Genomic DNA, 19999 nt, shown 5'->3' on the forward strand with positions numbered 1-19999 from the left:
GCACGTTTTTATCAGGTCAGCCTCTACTTGGCGTAGTACTCGCTTTGTTCGATTCTGGTAGTTCTCCACTTGGAAAACGCAGTCGCTAAATTTGACATGAACCCATCTGATTATTCCATACAGTTAGATTTCTTTATTTTCAGATCGATGTAAATCCTGAGATGCGCCGGATATGATCATCCCTCCGACCCTTGTACATGCAAGATGCCCATAATCCTTCCGGCCAGAAGAGATTGGGTGAAGTCATAGAAAACGAGAAACATGAGGGTAATATACACGCCGGTCCACCATCGTTAGTTCAAATACACGCTTCATTGCTCCTGGGTCGTGTCATTCTCCTCGTCAGACACCTGCGGGGCCCAGATCCCCAACGACTCTCCTCCCAGTAGCCTGACGCCGGGCTTCGCGTGCGTGTTCACCATGGATTTGCTGGACACTGCCAACGCGTTCATCAGCTCTCCAACGCGGCGGGCCGCAACGAAGCTGCTCGTCAGATGCTCCACTTCGGCCACCTGGGTTGCCAAGTTCATGCACTGCACCAAGAGCTCGCTGCTAAGCACATGAGCCGAGAAATACATCGTATTGTGGTAATCGAGGAACACTTCGGGAATGTAGGTGTTACGAATCTCCTCCAACTCCTCCTTCTCGGCTTCTATATTGACCATATTAGTATTGATACACTCAAACTCAAGCAGACAGGGTTGCTTACCATTCTCGTAGTTGACCAGCCACTCGTCCAACATGACATCGATTTGGACGCTAGTATCATCCAGGGCTTCCTGTAGCCCTTCTCTCAGGTCCTTGAGCATACCCGAATCACGCCGCCGTTTGTTGCTGCGCCAGTGGTTAGTTCAACGCAAACCCATTCATAGATTGTCATGACATACTTTTCTAGTTTTTCATAAATAATGGCATATCTCTCCAGAGCGTCCAATGCCAGGATAAGGACCTCTAGATCACGCATGGTCTGCGATTGCTGGAGTAAGATGCTCGCCTGGCTTCCCGACGCAACTCCGCTGGTTCGCGACCGAGAACGCTTGTGAGGGGAGCTGAGCAACCTCGACTTCGTCGGACTGGAAGGTTCTGGGGTGTTGACCTCTTGCATCGCCGCCACATCGAGGCTAAATTCCGAAATATCAAAGCCGAACATTTCCCGCGAGATGTCGGATAGCTTCATCCGCCGACACAGCTCCCGAGCTGCAGAGAGTCGACCCGATACTGTGATATTGTTAGCCCTGCATCTCCTACACGGAACAAGGGTATGTCCATACTATAGAACTTGCGGTACAACAAAGATCCGAGCTGACAGATTCGCCCCCACTGTCCATCCACGTAGCGAAGCCATTCGAGACTGCGTATGACATTTTCATCACTTTCAGATATCTCGTTTCCAATGAAATCCGTCTTGACCGGAACCAATTCAAGGTTGCCATCCTTGCGGTTGACAACCTTCGGGTGCCGCTTGACCGTCCTGGAGTGGTCGATGGCAGAGACATTCACGCTCAGCCATTCCCACTGGGTCTGCAGGACAGCCTCGACGTCGATACCGTGCTTCTCCATCAACCGAACCAGGTTCTTTCTCTCCCGTGGATCAACAATCTCGATCAATACCTGAGCCAGAACAGACCTCGTCAAGTCCTCCGGGAGAAGGGAAGCGTAAAGCGGAATGATATCCACAACACCGAGGGATTCCAGGTTAGCGATATACCCGATTATGTTCACGCAGGCAGTGTTGTAGAATTGAGTGTCGGCGCGAACGTATCCAATGGAATGAGCGACGATGTAAAGATGGGTGGCAATCCGGAGCGCATCGCCGTCCTCTGCAGCAATGACAAGACTGTCATCGACGGAGGTAGGTGACACATCAGGAACGAAGGATGATGCATCCGATTTGTTGTTCGCAACCTGGGACACTGCCTGGGCCAAGGAATAGAAGAATGCGTCGTATCCTTTGCCCAAGATTGTCGCCTGGATAGTGCGGTACGGGTTCCGTGCCTCGCTTCCAACGCGCTCGTTTCCTCTAGTGTACTGCACGAATTTATTGAATTCGGCATATCCTGCCGGTTCAGGCACGAAGGCAACAGGAGTTGTAGGCGAATGGCTTAGCTTCCGCTGGAACTGCTTGCAGAATCCCTGGTAGCGAGACAGGAGGACGCTGTTGAAGTGCACGAAAAGATAGTCATCCCAGGTATGACAGACCTTGAAGGCTGCCTCTGTTTCGCCGCAGAGCAACGCATAAACCGCCCGCTCAAAATCCTCGGCGTGCGGATTCCGTGCCAAAGCACTGCAGGCGGCCCTCCAGGACTCTTGGGAACGCCAGTTCATCAGGCGTGTGTGCCCATCATCCACAGGTGTTCTTCCAGTGTGTGTTTCAACATCCACGCTAGTACCACAGATGCTGACGGCTCGCCATATTTCCAACCGCTCTGCACACCATTCGCGGATCTTGAACCAACTCTCCCCATGTCTGAGCATCTTCCAGCACGTCATCCATGTAGCGCGCTCGTAGAACTGATCCTGCTTCTGTAGGCTCTGCCTTTGGCGGGTGACGGCGTCCGGATCTAATTGGGTGACTAGTGGCTCCGACTTATCCGAGCTCAGAAGCGTAGCGGTGATGCCCGGGTCATTGGGTTCGAGGGGTTGGGGCCAGGCTCGCAGTCGCTTCTGTCCCTTGATTGTTTCCTTCGTGTAAAGCCATCCATGGGACCATGATCCCTGCCCTCTTTCGGCCTGTGACTCTAACTCAGAGATTAGATAGTCCACATCCTGCGTGCTGTATTTGGCCGAGCGTTCGAGCCACTTCAGGATGATAACGCATTCCGTCGCATAATGGTCCGCAGTCAAGAATTGGTCCCAGACGTCACGATCGGGGGAGTACCGGTGTAGATTCTGGAAGACAGATTCTTGCGACTTCTTGGAGTCGGCTCTGCGGGGCGGATCGTCCCTGCTAATAAGGTTGAGGAGAAGTCGCCAAGTGTCGGCTTCCAATTGTAGACGCCGGAGCTCCTCTGCAGTCTTGGGATCGAACGATGCGGATCCGTTGCTTCGAGCAGCACCCAATCCAAGCTTGGCCCGTTTCAAGGTGTTTTGTTTCGTGATGTCGCTGATTGCATCTTGCGCGAGGGTCTGGTAGCTCTTCACCAGGTTATAGGCAGCTTGGTAGTTCGACAAGTCATCCGAGCGGTTTCCTTTCTGTTTGAAACGATCCAATTTTTCGGCGAAGGCCTCAATCTGGCGCGTGACTCGATCTGCGGTGCGGCGAAGGGGATGCAAGGCCTCCTGCGCGCCTGCCGACGTAAACAAGTCCGGTGTTGCGGCATCTATACCATCTAGCAAAGTCAGCCTCCCTAGCACTACCAGAAGTCGTAAGGAGCATACTATGTCCATTTGGAGCGAACCCCAGATCCAGTGGTGATTCGCTTCCATTCAGCGCGTCAGCGGCCTCTTCCTCTGATTCCTCGTCTTCGTCAACGTAATCATCTTCCATGTCTTCATCCTCATTGGGCTCCATGTCGTCTCCCTCTTCATCCATGGGCTCATCGTCATCATCCTCGATTTCAATAACATCCGACTCGTTCGTTGGTTGTTGAGAGGGCTGGATAATAAAACATCGGTCGGTCAGCGCACCGCCTTACAAGAAAGCCAAAACAAAGCAACTCACATTTATGGACGTGAACCCGGCAGGGGCGCCCGAGCCCGTGGCCCTGGTTAAGGGTGCCATGAGCGCGAGGAAAGACCGGGGAGGTTGACCGGGAGAGAAGGGGTGTGTCGGGGGAAGGGCGATGATAGAGATGGAGAATGTTTGCGAAGGGACCTTTAGCTTCCCAGGAGGATTCGGGGAAGAACTGCAACTTCCAATCTTCTTCGTCTTACTCTTTTTGGCCGTGTTTTGGGCCGACGGGCCACTAGCCCAGATGGGGACTAGCGTCAACACACACCATAAAAACTCGCGCACTTCGGCTTTTCCCTCTTCTTCTTTTTTCTTTCTTCATCAAATGTCTATAGGCAATCATTAGAGTCTCGGAACGAGCGCTTCAATCTTCGTTCAGGTCAAACGGCCTCTCTGCGTGCTCAAGATTGTCTTAGAGAAATCTGGCAATTTTCACAACTAGCCTAGCTCTTTCCTCGAATGGGAGCTCAGACTGCAAGGGAATTGTCACATTCCAGCCTCAGTCTCAACTGAGATGGATTGTCTACTAAGACTATCACTATTACTATTTTCCGGCAACTCGACACGTTGTCAAGAGCCTTAATGATTTGGTCTCTTACTCTATTGTCGACAAAGTATAATTGGTAGTATGTACACGATCCGTAGAACTCTATGAGACACGAAATTCTCTCCGAGACAGCTAAGGCTCCATGCCCCGTTGCTTCATCTTCAGACGCAGCAAATTGGGCTTAGGACAGCTTGGAGTCTTTGCGTCCTCTCCTCGCGCCTGGTAGAAGGCATTGCAACATTCATAAAGGGCATTGATCTGGGATTGACATTTCTCTTCCTGGTACGAGTTCTTCGTGAGGCATGCTGCAAGAATTAGTGCTGTTTCTGCACGTGGATGTTGCATGGTGATAGTCACCTTGTATGGCACACTGGCAATTGTTAGTCATGCACCAAACAAATGTTCCAACTAGTATCTGTGACCTACAGCTCGTGGATGGCAAGGCGGGTCAAATGCTATGTCTTCCTTAGGTCCGCCCTGCTATCTGTTACTCACAACTCAAACGGGAGTCAATGGTTACACTCATACCATGACGCAATATACTATACTCAGCCAGAGAAACCGGCAACAAGACAGAAGTAAAATCACAAATGAAGGATCCCGGAGGCTAGGACTGAAATAAAAGAAAACAAACCTAATCAGAAAACTGAATAGAAAATGACTCAACACTGAAAGTTGTATCAAGAGAAAATCAAGTATCAACAGTAGTAGTAACACCTTTGATCTCATTCACTGCAGCGAAGCAACGGGAACTTGGACCTGCGCCGCAAAAATAGATTCTCCGATATTTATAACCGGTGGGGGTTGCCTTCATCGCCTCCAGCTCAGTTCAACACCCCATCCTTTTTCTTCTTCTCTCAGTCATTTATCACGTCCACCAGCTTCTTCTCCTCATCCGTCTCTCCGCCAGTGCTCTAGCGCATAACCTCGATCCCTTCAAAGCGGCAAATAGGGTAAGTCACCGCAGTCTGACGAACTCAACTTGCGACGGGAAGTCCCTCCCAAAGCTGACAACTCGCCCTCCTCCAGTTTCCAAGCCCTCCATCGTCTTTATTCCCTTCTACAACAATGGCCGACTCCGGAGAGGCCCCCGCGGCTGTCGAGCACCTCAACATCAAGGTGACCGACAACAACAATGAAGTGTTCTTCAAGATCAAGCGCACAACCCAGTTGAAGAAGTTGATGGACGCGTTCTGCGAAAGGCAAGGAAAGCAGCCATCTACGGTCCGCTTCCTTTTCGATGGCACCCGTGTGCGCCCTGAAGATACACCCGATACTGTATGTTCTAGCATGACAACCCTTCTTTTCTGTGATGTGTTTATGTGCACGCACTACGGCACCCTTCCCCGCACGAACACCTTCTTCCATCTTCTCTGGCAAACAGACCCTAGAGAACCGCAAAGCACACGGCTAACTTATTTTGAAATTATGTAGCTCGAGATGGCCGATGGGGACACTCTCGAAGTGCACCAGGAACAAATCGGTGGCTAGATAGCATTATCTCTCTCTCGATGAATCATGATTATTATGTCTTTTTTCCCCAAAATACATTACCAGCCCCGTTGTGTTTCTTGCCTTTATTTACCCAAATTTTTTTCTCCCGACCATCCTCCGATCTGTTTCTTCCGTTTTGCTGAACAGATACAAGGCGCAACACGGTGTTCTACTTGGTTGATGGGTCGGAGCCGGGCCCGGATTTGGAGAGCGTCCTATAATGAGATGTGTATCTGGGTAGGGATCAGGAAATTTTTCAGAGTGATAAATAAGAGGGTTATTGACGTCGACGAAAATATGATGAATGGTTACTCTTCATTGCTTTTGCTAACTTCACTGTTCTGCAAGAATTTGGGGAGCTGAGGAAGGAAAAGAATCAGTGTTTAGCATCTGTTGTGTGCAAATGTCTACCGTTTGGATAGATTCTTGAGCACTACATTCAAGCTACGCTGGGTTGCAACTTCTGCAAAACTAGATAGGGGTTTCCTTTTCTGGAAGTCCATCCGTCTGAACTGGTATAGATTCACCGAAAGACTATATTACAGCCCCGTATAGTTTGGACCCCCAGTGAGTCTGAGTGTATGTAGTAAGACAGGAAAGTGACAAGAGGAAACCAGACAACCGACCCACCCCGCAAGCAGTCATCAAAGGAGCGAAAAGAAGATGAGAAACGCAGCACCCGGCACACCCCGTCACCTTCAGAGCCGGGAGTAGAAGCAAGGAATGTATATCTCCACCAACCCCACCCCCAGCAATACGGAGTAGATACTCCATTGATATAAGATAGTGTCAATCACATGTCCCACACTGCCGCCTTAGCCTTCTCTTCCTCTTCCTTCGCCTTCGCCGCCTCCTCCTTTTCCTTATTCCGCCGCTTAATCTCTTGCTCTTTCACCGCGCGGTCATACGCCCGCTGCTCCTCCGTGCGCTTGGGCGCCCGAATTCCCAGCGCCCCCGCAATCATCCTCCCCGCTACAGCCGTCTGCTTCTCCGGCCTCCTCGCCGGCGATCTCGCCTCTGATCGTCCACCATAAGTAGGCCACGGCGGCTGCGATGCAGACGTCTGCGGTGAGATGGGCGTGGGTGGGGGGTCCAAGGGGCCTTCAGTGTAACGGATAGAAGGTGACAATGCGGGGCTGGCGAAGCGGGAGGAGGTAGCGGGGGAGGTGGATGAGATGTCGGCTGCTCCTCCTTCGGGGTCAGAGGCGGAGGCCGAGTCTACTTCATCTTCCCAGGAGTCGGCGACGGGAGCAGGCTCTTTCTTCTTCTTCACCGTGTGATGGTGTTGTTTGGGGACCGAGGTGGGGGGAGTCGGTCGGGGAATATCTTTAATGGGGCTTTTATTGGCGAGGGAGAGTTCGCGGAGAGAGGATTGTAGTTCGGAGGTTGCTGATGCTGATGCTGTTGGCGGTGTTGTTGCTGGTGGTGTGGCTGGAACGGACATTGGGGGTGGTGTTAGTTGTTGGTGTTTTGTTGCAGCTGATTATGTTATGGGAGTACCATGGGGTACTGTGGGGTGAGGAAGTAGTAACAATGGGGGAAGTCTGGGGAAGGAGGAAGGAAAGAATAAAGGAAAAGGAAGAGATGATTGAGGAGAGGCTCTCAGTTATTGTGGCGGCAGTACAATTGGGGGAGGGAGAAGGGAAGGTTAATTAAAGGAGGATGAAGGAAACGAACCCTTGGAATTGGAACTGGCATGTGCGGCCGCCATATCGACTACTAATTGATAAAATTCTATTATTGAAGATCTTGGAGTGGTTCGTAGCAGAACAATGCAGAGTGGTCCGACCGCTTTCAAGCAAAGCGAAAAGGTGAAATCATGAATGGCGTCAGTCCCGGCAGTGCGACCCCGCCTTTCGGGGAAGGCGGGCCCCGTGATTGGTCCTTGCATTGGGCTGGCCAGAGTTCGAGTTGGTCCATCGCTTTTGTTTTCTGGCGAGAATTTGCAGTTTGGGGAACGGTTCACGTTTCCACCATTGTGTGGTGGCTGATCTGCGTTGGGAAGTCACTTATCATGGCCCCAGATTGGTTGTTTGACTGGCCGGTTTCTTGCTGGTGTGTACATTGTGATGGGAGAGTTGGGTCATTGATCTACATACTCCAGTTCAAGGCTGTAACGCTACTAGCAAGGATTACTGGAGTCGTGTGATCTGATCTCAGGATGTGTATCTCTCATTATTTGGGTCACATACTTTGTAGTCCAAAGTATGTTCTCACATCTGCAATTGTTCGCATTCTGTACTGTGAAATACTGACTAAGCAGTTGGGAGTGTGGGGTGATCTCCAAGCCTTGTTTCCAGAGCCTAGAATTCATAAAAATAGACCACTTGACATCATCTACCAATATCTCACTAGTCGATGCAATTCGATAACATTGCCTTTTCGGTGGGCGAAGGGAACAGGGTTTTCACTCATGTGAAGTCTCATCACTTAAGATGTGCTGCCCAAGAGATCTAGAACATATTTGCTGACGGGAAGCATTAGTGCTAGTGCACCATGACTGAGAACGCAGACTGAGACATGAATCCATCGAGTAGAGGCCTTCAAAGAACAATTGAAAGGTCTATGTACCTCAGGGGGTGTTGGGGGCTGGTGCAATATCATCTTATAGGTGTATACTGCATCAAGCATTGCTGCATACCACTAGCTACAAATGCTCCCAGCTAGATGAGGACATACACGAACTGGAAAAACATGAATAGGGAAATCTGCACGCTATACATGCACTAATATATTCAGTGCCAGTCCGCACTTCCTTCAGCCTCTACACCAAACCTGTGGCTCTGAACACCGCCGGCGGAGCATGTGGCATTTGCCTTTCCGAGTCCCAAGTACTACCCGGCAACACGTTTCCGAGACCACCAATCACAGCAATGCATGACTGTCCCGAGAGCCCACATCCTCTTGTTTAGTACCTCGGAAACAGTCGGCAGGTTGTCCGAGACCGGCGGAGTATCCGTCTTATAAGACATCAATTCCCGAGGTTAGTCTTCCGCCCCTTCAACTCTCGCCAGGCCTGTAGACCAGTCTAGCAACTGGCTGTTGATATTGCTCTACTTTACGAAGTGGCCGTGAGTGGTAGTCACTGGTTTGTTGTCTCTTTCATCATTTAAACCTATCATTCTCGCATTTGGTGTTCTTATAATACCCCACACTGATATAGCCGGCTATTGATCTCCATCAAGTAACCACGGCACGGAACCCACTATGTCCCGCCTGGCTTCATTGTCTGCGCCGGCGAGAAGGCCTCTCGTCCGCGCTTCAGTGAGACAATCACAGGGGTTCTCGACCTCGTCCAGGACCTGCAGTTATGCGGACACGCTACAGAATTTGAAGATAGGAGCTCACACGCGGGTCTTGTTTCAGGGATTTACAGGTGAGTCTGTCTCTCAATATCTACGATCATAAATTGACATTAAGTTTAGGTAGACAGGTAAGCGGGCTTCTAGTGTAATCGCAAGAGGCCTTGATTAACATTCCAGGCCACTGCCAACGTCAAGGAATCCTTAGAATGGGGTACGAAGATTGTCGGGGGCGTTAAGCCGGGCGTCGAAGGAGAGCATCTCGGTCTTCCAGTGTTCCCATCTGTAAAAGCGGTATGACTGATTGTCTACTTATCCGGGCATCATACTTATACAGACAGGCCCAAGAGAGAGCGAAACCGGACGCATCTGCGATCTACGTGCCTGGTAACCAGACTGCAAAGGCGATAGAAGAGGCTATAGAAGCGGAAATTCCTGTTGTTGTAGCAGTGGCAGAACATGTTCCTATCCATGATATTCTTCGAGTAAGCGATTCGGTTTGAGCGTTGTCTATGAGGGCTATAAACTAATGGTAATTAGATCCATTCCATGCTGAAGACCCAGTCAAAGACGAGATTGGTCGGAGCCAACTGCCCGGGAATCATCTCTGCAATTGGCAAATGCCGGATCGGATTCCAGCCTTTGCCCTGCTTCGCACCCGGCAATATTGGCATTGTTGCGAAGTCAGGGACTCTGAGCTATGAGACTGTTGCGTCTACAACGCGGGCAGGTCTCGGACAAAGTCTCTGTATCAGTATGGGAGGGGATGTTCTAGCAGGGACTAATTTCGTCGATGCACTGAAGATTTTTGAAGAAGACCCTGACACCGAGGGGATCATCCTGGTTGGTGAGATCGGTGGCACGGCAGAGATCGATGCAGCGGAGTGGATCAAGGACTACAATCAGAGGACTGCTAACCCCAAGTATGCGGAAGAGCCAATTCGTTCCCATGGGAAACCGTGCTGACAAGTACAGACCAATAATGGCCCTCGTTGGAGGCTTGCATGCTCCTCCTGGGCGGATCATGGGCCACGCAGGTGCTTGGACAGCAATTGGGGAGCCCGGCGCGAAGGCCAAGTATGAAGCGCTCGAACGAGCCGGCGTAATGATGGTCAACCACCCCGAGAAGTTCGGAGAGGGAATGAAGTCACTTCTGAAAACTCGCGGGCGCGTGGGCACTACTGTAGGTCTGTTCCATGCGAAACACGACAGGATACTTACATGGAGTAGTCTATCAATGGCGGGAATCAGCGGCGAGGCCTACATACAATGAGGCGCATCAGACCAAACCGTTACTGCGTCTCTCAGCCCCAGCAAACCAGAAGTCTTTTCATTAAGCCGTTCCAGGCTCTCGATATGCTCAGGAAAGAATCAATCCCTGTCAACGAGGCTGCACCCTCCGAGTCGGACTTTTTCTTGTCCCTCACCGTTGATAGGACAGCACTCTCGCCGTGCATTTTTGCCTCCACATCCGCTGGCTTCGAACCAGCACAGACGGGCCGGTTCCCATTTGCATACGAGGGCACGGACTTTAGCAGCACAAACCCCCTGGTTGAAACGGTTGCCTCCCACCTGCAGCTTCCCGCAACGGCGCACGACAACCTGGCGCAGCTGCTGCAGGGATTATGGCGGGTTTTCAAGGAAAAGGAGGCGTACCTCCTGGAAGTACGCGCCAACGCCACAAGTGCCTTTGAAGTCCGCGATGCCCGCTTTGGGTTCGATGACGCAGCCTTTCGGAGCTCAGGACGCCAGAAAGATGTACAGCAACTGAGAAACCCAGCAGAAGAGGTGCCCGAGGAAGTCGAAGCCGAGAAGGATGGCATTGTCTACGTCAAGTGAGCCACCCCAGTCATCCCTGTGTAGCCTACGCTGACCGAGCTCAGACTGAAAGGAAAGGGAAGCATCGGAACCCTAGGTAAGTACATTCCCCCTAACCCCACATCTAGAGGTTACCATCCCACTGACCTCGTAGTGAACGGCGCGGGCCTGGCAATGAACACGGTGGACGCGCTGACGATCCATGGCGGACACTGCGCGAACTTCCTGGATACGGGCGGCAAAGCCACGACGGAGACAGTCAAGTCCTCATTTCGGATCATCACGTCGGACCGACGCGTGAAAGCGATCTTCGTGAACATCTTCGGGGGGTTGACACGGTGCGACATGATCGCGGAAGGGATCATCCTCGCATTTCAGGAGATGGAAATGACGGTGCCCGTGGTGGTACGACTGCGCGGGACAAACGAGGAGCGTGGGCAGCAGATGGTCAGTTTGATTCCTTAAACTTTTTTTTCCCGACACTTAATCATCGAAAGCTAATCAATTAATGTTCCGGATAGATCGCGGAGAGTGGGTTGCCACTGGAGGCATTTGACAGTTTCGAAGCGGCAGCAAAGCGAGTGATTGACTTGGCCGACAAACAGTAAACTAGATAGATAGTCAATATCAATCAATCCATCACTCCTAGATGAAATTAACGTTCTAGACACATGGCATTAAAGCGAGGTACGTAACGTTCACCCATCGCTCCGAGCCAATGACTCCTCTCCCGGCAGGAACCCATCCAAGGAAACGCAGGAGTACGTAAGTGCAAGTCGTCAAATGAAATCGACCCCGCGATCGGCGCCCGCCCCGCTGTTTCACCCTTTTCTTATCCCAATCCTTTTTCTACGTACTTCAACCCCTCCTCCTCTTCCCTTTCTCTCCAAACCCTCCTCCTCCTCCCAATTACCCATACCACACACACACATCCTCAAAATGGCCACGTACGTCCCCCAATCCCCAATCCCCAATCCCCAATCCCCAATCCCCCCTCCCAACTAAACTAACCGACCGCAGCAACATCACCTACCACGCCAGCGGCCTCACCCGCACCGAGCGCAACACCCTCCGGTCCCAACGGGGTCTCACAATCTGGCTGACTGGACTCTCCGCGTCCGGCAAATCCACACTGGCAGTTGAACTGGAGCACCAACTAGTGCGCGACCGGGGGGTGCACGCGTACCGTCTAGACGGCGACAACATCCGGTTCGGACTCAACAAGGACCTAGGATTCAGCGAAGCCGACCGGAACGAGAACATCCGACGGATTGCCGAAGTGGCCAAGCTGTTTGCCGATTCGTCCGCTATCGCCATTACTTCTTTCATCTCGCCGTACCGCAAGGACCGCGACACCGCAAGACAGTTGCATGAGGTGCCCACGCCCGGAGAGGAGACGGGTCTGCCGTTCGTCGAGGTGTATGTTGATGTGCCGGTGGAGGTGGCGGAGCAGCGGGACCCCAAGGGTCTGTATAAGAAGGCGAGGGAGGGCGTGATTAAGGAGTTTACCGGTATTAGTGCCCCGTATGAGGCGCCGGTGAAGCCCGAGGTGCATGTCAAGAATCATGAGGTGCCCGTGCAGGAGGCTGTGGCGCAGATTATTCGGTATTTGGATGAGCAGGGGTATTTGCCGGCTAAGAAGGAGTAGAGTATTCAGTCCCAGTCCCTGGAGGGGATGGGGGGTGGGGGTTTAGAGTAGATAGATAGATGATAGATAGAGATGATGTGTTGGTTGTATATATGAGTTGGGTTTTACTGCTTACTACTTACTACTTACTTGTAGTGCTTTGAATGTGGCTAGGCTGGATAGATGGATTGAGGGGGATTGAGTACTTCTATGTACGTACGCTAGACTTATAAACAGGAAGAGAATAGATCCAAGCATAAAACAATGGTGCAAACTAGCAATGGCCGCTGGCTAGTTGAACTCAAACTCATAATACACATATGCTGTATACTCCGGCCCGCCCTCGCCGTGCATCTCGCCCGGGTCGTCGCGCTTCACTCGGCCCTTCTTGTCGCGCCCGAACGCATTGCCCGCCAGGTACGAGTACTTGTCGTCCAGATTGCGCTTCGCTTTGTCTGCCTGCTTCGTTCCGGGAGTCTGGTCTAGTTAGCAACAAACACGATTCAAACACGAAGTAGAAACCGAACTCACCCGGATCAACGTGCACACAAAGTCCAGCGGCAGTCCATACCGCAACACCGTCTCCACAAACACCCGCAGCACATACACATGGATCCAGACCATCACGGCTTCACTCCACGCCGTCCGTCCCAGCCGGAGCGTCTCCCCCCAGAGCTTGCGCTCGTCACCGCCCACCCGCTCGAACTCCTTCCGCTCCTCCTCCTTACCTCCCTCGATGTACTTGAAGTCGCGCGGAATCCACTTGTTCTCACGGCACTTGTGCACAAACTCCAGGCTGTGCTTCTTGAACGTCGTGACGGCGTACAGTGTGAAATCGTCGTCCGAAGCAACCAGCGTCGCCGACCGCGGCACCACCATCGGCGCCACGGTCTCGTAGATCTTCAGGAACTCCTTGACTTGCTGGGCGGGCACAGCGACGAGGTGCGTCTCGATGTATTCGGAGTCGCGGACGAGGGTGCGGGGGTCGACGACCGAGGAGAGGGATTTGGTGGACAGGTTGCCCCTATAGCAGAGCAAGCAGATCAGACAACGGTCCTCCTTCTGATATGGAGCGTAAAGTAAAGTAAAGTAAAGTAAAAGTAACAAACTCACGTCTGCTTCCGCTGCAACGTCGCCAACGTATTCTTCACCTGATTATACTGGGTATATTTCGAGCGGATGTCGTTATCGATACTCGCTGCTTCCTGTTCCACCCGTCAGCATAACCTTTATACAGAATTAACTGGCATAACCCACCTTCTGCAGCAAATCAATCAGTTCCCCCAACGGCTTATCAGCCCTATACTTGACCTTATTCCACGAGAACGTGCGCAGGTACTGATCCACCGGTTCTAGAAGACCCCGTCAACACAAAACACACGTCACTTCCCAAGAAACATATGCTGTGATAAAAACATACTATCATTCACCGTCTTCATCTTATCAATCTGCGCCTCATCCCCCTCCAGAATATTCTTCAGCGCATCGCCAACCTTGGCCACCACCCCCTGGCAGCCGGCCTCGAGCTTAGCCAGCTCGTCGGCCTGCTGCACCAGAGCATCGAGCGTACCGATCTTGAACTCGGGGATGGGAAACGGCGCAACAGAGCCATTTTCGGATGAGACGGTGGCGGAGATGGCGTCGAGGGCGTCGTCGCGGTGGTGGGAGGGGGTGATGGACGTGGGGAAGGAGACGAGGAGGTACTTGGTGGATTTGGACATGGTGGCCGGGGGGGTATATGATATTAGTAACTAGCTGGGTGTAAGGGGGTGCCACGCATGTGGTCTGGCGGTGCAGACGGGGAAAGTAGTTAAGGAAGATGGGCTGTGGAGAGAGAGAGGTCAAGGGGGGGAGGTTGGTTGGAGTTGGACTGGAGCTGGAGCTGTTGGTGCGGAGGAGGATCGATTGCGGTCGGTCGGTCGGTCGTCACTCGGAGGCGGTCGGCGGCGGTGGTTGGCTTCGTTGAGTGGGTTTGATTGGTACATGTTAATTTTTGGAGTCATTGGACTATCTCTATGAGAGAGGGAATGCTATTTTATTTCGTCTATTACGGTGTTTATTGTCTGACTTGATGGCTTAGGGTCATACTACTGTTGTTGATGTGTTATGCATCGAAGAGGCCACCTACTACTAACTATAAGCTAGTAAGTAGGTAGTATATAGGCCGCGCCGCATCTTATACTATTCTCTACAGTTGTAGAGCACAATACCAGTGAGTTCGAATGGTGCCTAAACACAAAGATAAATTAACTGACATATCTGGCATAGAAACCTTTTGCGACTGCTCCTTAAGGCTGTAAAGTGTACTGTGCTGCCACCAATAGACATGTCGTTTCAGCTCCTGCAACGGCGCATCAACTGTGCCTCCAACCTCCAGCCCTACTACTACCCTGCATGAAACCATATTGAATCAAGCAGCTCCATATGTAGCCGGCTCACATAGCATCAACATCATCAGAAGCAGCTTAGACCCTCATCTCATCGACACAGCGCGCACCTCTTGTACCGACCAGACCAGACCAGACCAGCACGAGGAGAATTCGACTCGACGACCATGCCATATACACACCCTGCATACAGCGCAAAGCAGCCACCATTCGACAATCATGTCATCACCAAATAATTAAGATAAATCCCCATATCGACACCGATATCACCTCACTTCGCCACCGAAATCGAAGCCCGTCCCGACAGCGACTCCCTGCGCTGCTTCCTCAACGCCTTCTCGGTATCCATAAGCAAGTTCTGTACCGATCTGCTTCCGCGCGCATTAGATCTCACGCCGTCGTCGTTAAGAAGCTCCGTCAGCGCGGCTTTCACTTTATGGTCGTTGCCACAGGCTACTGTGCTGCTCGCGCTGTCTTTCTTGATGTGGTGGTGCTTGTACTCGTCGTCGCCGCTCTCCTGGGCGGCGGGAGAGTAGGACGTCGAGCGTTTCATAGGATGGATTGTGTGGATGGTTGGGACTTTGTCTGCTGAGGCGATGGGGTGGTAGGTGTTGTTGTTGTAGGACATCTTCTTTTTTTCCCCTTCGTTTCTCTATCGATCTGTTCTTCTTGGTTTGAAGATGTTGATCTTTGATAGATTAGAATATTAAGATTGATGTGAAAGAATGAAGATCAGCGGCGTATTCCGCCCTTTATTTTCTTTTTTTATACGAAGCCAGTAGTGACAGTGCCAGTGGATTGGATGGAGAGAAGAGAGATATCGAAGCCCGTTTTTGGGTAAGTAGACGATTGATTGGAGTCACTATGACGTCTAAGACGTTGAGAATGATCTGCAGAGGTGATGAGGTACTTTATATGGGCTGAGCTAGGATTGGGGAAGGAGGGGAGGGATCTTATGAGCAAGAAAGTAAAGTACGTCTTTCTTTTGTATTCAATGGTTGGTTGTTTTATTCACTCAGTAACTAAGATCATGTAGCAGATGATGGATAAGTAGTAATGGGTAACTAGGTGGTAAATACCGCTTCACTCTGACATCATAAGGGTACCTTTTTTCTTTTTCTTTATGGTTTAAACTTCCGTCTTTCACTGCAGATGTAGTGTGACAAGGCCCTATTTCTGAGATATCTGTACCTGGGGTGATTACGTTGACAGGTCGATGAACACATTGAAGATCTTATTGAATGGAAGTAAAAAAGGGTTACGATATCTCACCATGGCAAATTAGGGAATATAGCTGGTTGGGCGGGATGTACGAGTCCGGTCAAGATCAAGCGGTGCTGATTGGCGGGGTGCGATGCCGTGGTCAGCCATGGTTGAGATGTGAACTAAGTTCTTTTTGCCTCTTGCCATCCATCTCTCCATTCATTCATCGTTCTTATCCTACGAGACACGAAACTGATACTCGTCTCCCCGGTCCAGATACACAACCTCCCCATCCAACCCAGCGGCCTGCACTTGCGCCCGGAAATCATCCAACGAGCTTGCAAACACGTCATAGTCATCATAATGAATGGGGATAGTCACCTGTGGTCGAATCAACTTGATCAGTTCCACTCCCTGTTTCGCGTCCATGGTTACCATCATCGCTAATGGCAACATGGACGGCGAGGGTACTGTCGTGCCACCTAGATGAACCAGCATCAGGTCAATCGGATGTCCTGCATACCGACGGGGAATCTCCTTGAGATCATCGAACATGAGCGTGTCCCCTGAGATGTAGATTCTATAACCGGAGGTGAAACTGTTTGCGTTGTCGTTGTTGTCACCGTAGCCTAGCTCGAGCATCCATCCGTTTGTAGGAGGGATCTACTCCGTTGTACTGATTAATGTCTGTCAAGCTAAGATGTACGTGGAGGAAGAAACATACCGCCCCAACCAGCTCATTCAGTTTCTCTAACGGCTTTCCAACCGGGATATGTTTCCCTGGCATACCGGTTATCCGGAGCTTGGGCCATTGCTGTCGCTGTGCGTCATTCTGGTTGTGTTTGATATCGACTGTAAGCTGCTCGTATACCTCCACGCTGGATACTCTCGTGAACGAGTCTTCTCCTTTAGAGGTCAGAATGGATTTGGCATGGGGTGTCGTCACGATGGGAAGGTCGCGACGGAGGGAAGCTTCGACTTTCTGATCGAAATGATCGCTATAATTTTGCTCATCAGCCTGTTTCTTTCCCAATTCGGTCTTATGTGAAGATGGATGTCTACCCGTGATAATGAGATAGAAGCACCAAGTCGATCCGCGGTAGCTCTTCCAAGTCTACAGCTGGATTCGTCCTGCGAGTCGAGGATACCCCAGGGCCGAGATGGACGTGGTCCCCTGCGTGAAGGAAGTTGGGCTGAGCTAGTCAGTTAGCATCCTAATGATATCTCCCGCATCTGTCTAGACTTCCGGATTGGCGCATGTGGTACATACATCAGTCATGATGCGGATTCCGTGCCATTGTCTGCATCATTTTGTTAGTTCATGGCTCGATCTCATGATCTAGAGAGGGATCACGCGCATGATCGTCGTGGCAGTGCCAACGAAATATATCGACGCATTCTCCCCACCTGGTTTGGCGGGATGGACCCTGCTTTCTTTGGCCGGAGGGAGCTTCGATGGAGGGTCAACGGAGGACGTAGGGCATCTTGTCGGAGGCTGGAGGTCATTGGGATCAATAGTGATGTTTTTAGCCATCGTGGATGATTGTGCCAGTCGAAATAGTACTATGATGCTGGATGTTGATACCTCGTAGTGAGCAGCTGGTGTTGTTTGGGGATGTTCACAAGCTGGCGTGAGTGTGACGTCAAATGCAACCTCCAGATCGTGAAACTCTATTGGAAGTAAACATGGATCTGCAATCCTCTGGACCTGAATATCCATTCGGTAACAAGTTATGCATTAGTCAGGTTGATGCCTGTGCGACAATGATCATAGCAATTCCACGGTGTCTTCATAACCTGGGCTGTAGCCTAATGCCTATATGAGAAGGTCACAACGGCAGCTACTGTGATCCTTTTCTTCTCGTGCTCTGGGTTTGTAAATCAAAATTCACAATCTAAAATAGGTTTAGTATACTGAACAAAAGTTATCTATATGTACAATCCAAATGTAGCTCTCCAACCATCTATACGCCTGTTAAATGTTCGAGTCGCAATGACTCTCAAGAAGTATCCAATATTTATAGATCAAATCGAAATCAGATGGGTGTCAATTATTTGGTCATGTTGTAGAGTGTCGACATTGCCTGCATGTCTGATTAGCCTCGTCTTGCATCATGATTCGATCATCTGAACCTACCGCAGCCTGCTTGGGCTCAATAAACAGGGCCTTGGCCTCCACGAGCACAACCGGTTCCTTTCCGTCCTCGGGAAGCGTCTCAATGCGACCTTCCACCCAGGCCTTCCGACCCTCGACCTTGACAGTCTCCGCCCGCAAAACGGCATAGTTGCCGGCCATGGCGGGTTTGCGATAATCCAAGTTCAAGTTGGCGGTCACACCCACATTATTCGGCAGAGCAGGAAAGCAGCAGCGGCCCATGGCCTCATCCAGCAATGTGGCCAGCAATCCACCGTGCACAATTCCCGGGTGACCGCAAAGGTTGGGTCCGAGGTAGAAAATCGAGACCAAGCTCTTTCCGCCCTCTTCACAGAATACTAGCGGGGGAGCCACGATCTTGTCCGGTCCAGCGAGTGTGCCGCCTGTGAGAGTGCGCGCGCGCAGCTTCTCCGGTATCTTCATGTGTGGGCGGGACTCGGTGAAAGCAGGGTCGTTGCGCAGGGACACGGCCAGAGGGTGGTTGCGGATATAGTCGTTGACCTCCTTGGAGAACTCATCGTGAGGGACGAAGGCGGAGAGAGTCTCCTCATCGGTAGCTAGACTGAGCGTCATCATGCGCGACACAGATTTGGAGGTTTGGTAGGTCAAGCCAGCAGTGAAAGCGACGACTGCTAGAGTGGTGAATCCGACGAAGCGGCGAAAGCGGGAGCGAGTCGGAGCTGCTTGTGAGGGGAGGGAAGCGGCCTCTGTGAGTTTGATGGTGATTAGTTAGGGCACTTGATTTGATTTATATATTCTGGAAGTTATTCAAAGCATAAAGTGTAGTGCAAGGAAGGGGGGCATACATACCTGCAGAAGCAGTGGAATAAACTCTGTGTGCAAGAGGTTGGGATAGGGAGATGCCTCGGCACAGAGCAGAAAATTGGGTGGGAGGCAAACGCGACAGAGGAAGAGCATGAGCAACAGCTCTGGCCATGATAGTGGAGCCTAGCATTGTTGGGACCGGCGGCATGGCGACGATTGTGGACTCTCTCTGACACTGGAGATGGAACGAGAGGGTTTCTTGGGTTTCTTATAGGGGAGAACAGAAAAAGGAGAGTCGAATGGAATGAATGGACTTGGGGGGTTGAAGCGCAAAGAAGCCCCTCGATCAGATCAGCAGAGCCTCGATGTTGCTTTGCTTTTGCGGCGCCATTCAAAACCAGTTCCAGCAGAAATATTCAAATTGCCCTCGCCCTGTTCATTTTCCCAGGAGGAAGTTCCCATGGATTTCCACATCGTGAAAATCGGTCGAGGCTCCGTTGATTGGCGTCGGGCGGGGCGGCACTGCGTTGGAACCTCGGCTGCTCTTGCAAGGGGCCCTGCAATTGACTTTTTGCAACTTCCTCATTGTCCATTGTAAGAGTCGGGGGAGGGATAGTACGCAGTAGTTTGGATGGCGAGAGAAACTGAAATCATTTTCCAGATTCCCCTTATAAATTATAGGGGTAAGTTGGGTTTAAATGGTCTGTCCTTCAATTCGGTAAATCTGACAATCCTTCCCGATCAATAACTCCGCCTCCGCATCTTATCTGCCTTCTCCTTCTGCCCTTCCTCTTCCTTCGTCTCGTCGATCAGCTTGCTCCACCATGCTGTCTCCATCACATGTCTATGCTGGTTCAGAATTATGCTTGGTAGCGCTTCATGTAGATAGAAAAAAAGCAACTGACCCAGCTTCTTGCGGGTCTCAGACCTCTCTCTGTTGTACAGATGACCCTTCCGCTTCATGCCAGGGAGAGACGCTAAAAACGCTTGCCTGCACGATCATCGTGCTTCAGACTGGTCATACGGAGCCA

The 19999-nt window shown here is 51.3% G+C and overlaps 11 protein-coding genes across 11 annotated transcripts; 4 read left to right on the forward strand and 7 right to left on the reverse strand.

Annotated features, from left to right (window-relative positions):
- Positions 1–10: 10 nt before the first annotated feature.
- BO85DRAFT_390700 (nucleoporin Nup84/Nup107 family protein) lies at positions 11–3826 on the reverse strand. The gene is made up of 6 exons (XM_025656780.1): positions 3662–3826; positions 3379–3595; positions 1272–3329; positions 888–1218; positions 710–834; positions 11–652 (listed from the first exon to the last, which is right to left on the reverse strand). Exons 1-6 carry the CDS (start codon positions 3719–3721, stop codon positions 312–314), a joined length of 3132 nt encoding a protein of 1043 aa, XP_025518941.1. The 5' UTR covers positions 3722–3826; the 3' UTR covers positions 11–311.
- A 442-nt stretch (positions 3827–4268) lies between these two features.
- BO85DRAFT_446179 (DUF1903-domain-containing protein) lies at positions 4269–4920 on the reverse strand. Its single transcript, XM_025659447.1, has 4 exons — positions 4746–4920; positions 4644–4694; positions 4575–4587; positions 4269–4522 (listed from the first exon to the last, which is right to left on the reverse strand). Exons 1-4 carry the CDS (start codon positions 4746–4748, stop codon positions 4350–4352), a joined length of 240 nt encoding a protein of 79 aa, XP_025518942.1. The 5' UTR covers positions 4749–4920; the 3' UTR covers positions 4269–4349.
- A 365-nt stretch (positions 4921–5285) lies between these two features.
- BO85DRAFT_517246 (SUMO family protein SMT3) lies at positions 5286–5822 on the forward strand (the record flags this gene model as incomplete). The annotated part of the gene is made up of 2 exons (XM_025664894.1): positions 5286–5495; positions 5652–5822. 2 exons carry the CDS (start codon positions 5286–5288, stop codon positions 5706–5708), a joined length of 267 nt encoding a protein of 88 aa, XP_025518943.1. The 3' UTR covers positions 5709–5822.
- Positions 5823–6077: 255 nt separating this feature from the next.
- Positions 6078–7342, reverse strand: BO85DRAFT_184928 (uncharacterized protein). Its single transcript, XM_025654378.1, has one exon. It carries the CDS (start codon positions 7153–7155, stop codon positions 6505–6507), a length of 651 nt encoding a protein of 216 aa, XP_025518944.1. The 5' UTR covers positions 7156–7342; the 3' UTR covers positions 6078–6504.
- Positions 7343–8000, forward strand: BO85DRAFT_184927 (uncharacterized protein). The gene has a single exon (XM_025654377.1). It carries the CDS (start codon positions 7531–7533, stop codon positions 7858–7860), a length of 330 nt encoding a protein of 109 aa, XP_025518945.1. The 5' UTR covers positions 7343–7530; the 3' UTR covers positions 7861–8000.
- Positions 8001–8715: 715 nt separating this feature from the next.
- Positions 8716–11481, forward strand: BO85DRAFT_446181 (putative succinyl-CoA synthetase subunit alpha). The gene is made up of 10 exons (XM_025659448.1): positions 8716–9087; positions 9137–9144; positions 9194–9307; positions 9355–9498; positions 9554–9936; positions 9989–10196; positions 10244–10848; positions 10897–10928; positions 10986–11278; positions 11353–11481. The coding sequence occupies exons 1-10, from the start codon at positions 8919–8921 to the stop codon at positions 11437–11439; spliced, it is 2043 nt and encodes a 680-aa protein (XP_025518946.1). The 5' UTR covers positions 8716–8918; the 3' UTR covers positions 11440–11481.
- A 22-nt stretch (positions 11482–11503) lies between these two features.
- Positions 11504–12771, forward strand: BO85DRAFT_446182 (adenylyl-sulfate kinase). Its single transcript, XM_025659449.1, has 2 exons — positions 11504–11778; positions 11852–12771. Exons 1-2 carry the CDS (start codon positions 11771–11773, stop codon positions 12477–12479), a joined length of 636 nt encoding a protein of 211 aa, XP_025518947.1. The 5' UTR covers positions 11504–11770; the 3' UTR covers positions 12480–12771.
- BO85DRAFT_364730 (H(+)-transporting V1 sector ATPase subunit C) lies at positions 12750–14179 on the reverse strand (the record flags this gene model as incomplete). Its single annotated transcript, XM_025655711.1, has 5 exons — positions 12750–12935; positions 12990–13482; positions 13572–13663; positions 13716–13810; positions 13879–14179. 5 exons carry the CDS (start codon positions 14177–14179, stop codon positions 12750–12752), a joined length of 1167 nt encoding a protein of 388 aa, XP_025518948.1.
- A 645-nt stretch (positions 14180–14824) lies between these two features.
- On the reverse strand, positions 14825–15824 carry BO85DRAFT_446185 (uncharacterized protein). The gene has a single exon (XM_025659450.1). The coding sequence runs from the start codon at positions 15471–15473 to the stop codon at positions 15117–15119; it is 357 nt and encodes a 118-aa protein (XP_025518949.1). The 5' UTR covers positions 15474–15824; the 3' UTR covers positions 14825–15116.
- A 330-nt stretch (positions 15825–16154) lies between these two features.
- On the reverse strand, positions 16155–17582 carry BO85DRAFT_517251 (MBL fold metallo-hydrolase; the record flags this gene model as incomplete). The annotated part of the gene is made up of 5 exons (XM_025664895.1): positions 16155–16711; positions 16773–17046; positions 17111–17241; positions 17319–17349; positions 17443–17582. 5 exons carry the CDS (start codon positions 17580–17582, stop codon positions 16286–16288), a joined length of 1002 nt encoding a protein of 333 aa, XP_025518950.1. The 3' UTR covers positions 16155–16285.
- Positions 17583–17915: 333 nt separating this feature from the next.
- On the reverse strand, positions 17916–19670 carry BO85DRAFT_446187 (PaaI family thioesterase). Its single transcript, XM_025659451.1, has 3 exons — positions 19014–19670; positions 18186–18910; positions 17916–18132 (listed from the first exon to the last, which is right to left on the reverse strand). The coding sequence occupies exons 1-3, from the start codon at positions 19174–19176 to the stop codon at positions 18100–18102; spliced, it is 921 nt and encodes a 306-aa protein (XP_025518951.1). The 5' UTR covers positions 19177–19670; the 3' UTR covers positions 17916–18099.
- Positions 19671–19999: the final 329 nt, after the last annotated feature.

Source organism: Aspergillus piperis, assembly GCF_003184755.1.
Source record: "Aspergillus piperis CBS 112811 unplaced genomic scaffold BO85scaffold_3, whole genome shotgun sequence".
Taxonomy (NCBI): domain Eukaryota; kingdom Fungi; phylum Ascomycota; class Eurotiomycetes; order Eurotiales; family Aspergillaceae; genus Aspergillus; species Aspergillus piperis.

Coding starts and splice junctions, on each gene's coding strand:
- BO85DRAFT_390700 (XM_025656780.1), bottom strand. CDS start 3,721: ATGGCACCCTTAACCAGGGCCACGGGCTCGGGCGCCCCTGCCGGGTTC. Junction 3,596..3,661: donor CCGGGTTCACGTCCATAAAT/GTGAGTTGCTTT, acceptor TTTATTATCCAG/CCCTCTCAACAACCAACGAA. Junction 3,330..3,378: donor GTTCGCTCCAAATGGACATA/GTATGCTCCTTA, acceptor TGACTTTGCTAG/ATGGTATAGATGCCGCAACA.
- BO85DRAFT_446185 (XM_025659450.1), bottom strand. CDS start 15,473: ATGTCCTACAACAACAACACCTACCACCCCATCGCCTCAGCAGACAAA.
- BO85DRAFT_446181 (XM_025659448.1), top strand. CDS start 8,919: ATGTCCCGCCTGGCTTCATTGTCTGCGCCGGCGAGAAGGCCTCTCGTC. Junction 9,308..9,354: donor TGTTCCCATCTGTAAAAGCG/GTATGACTGATT, acceptor TTATACAGACAG/GCCCAAGAGAGAGCGAAACC. Junction 9,937..9,988: donor CAGAGGACTGCTAACCCCAA/GTATGCGGAAGA, acceptor TGACAAGTACAG/ACCAATAATGGCCCTCGTTG.
- BO85DRAFT_184928 (XM_025654378.1), bottom strand. CDS start 7,155: ATGTCCGTTCCAGCCACACCACCAGCAACAACACCGCCAACAGCATCA.
- BO85DRAFT_446187 (XM_025659451.1), bottom strand. CDS start 19,176: ATGCCGCCGGTCCCAACAATGCTAGGCTCCACTATCATGGCCAGAGCT. Junction 18,911..19,013: donor TTATTCCACTGCTTCTGCAG/GTATGTATGCCC, acceptor TCAAACTCACAG/AGGCCGCTTCCCTCCCCTCA. Junction 18,133..18,185: donor TTGAGCCCAAGCAGGCTGCG/GTAGGTTCAGAT, acceptor TCAGACATGCAG/GCAATGTCGACACTCTACAA.
- BO85DRAFT_184927 (XM_025654377.1), top strand. CDS start 7,531: ATGAATGGCGTCAGTCCCGGCAGTGCGACCCCGCCTTTCGGGGAAGGC.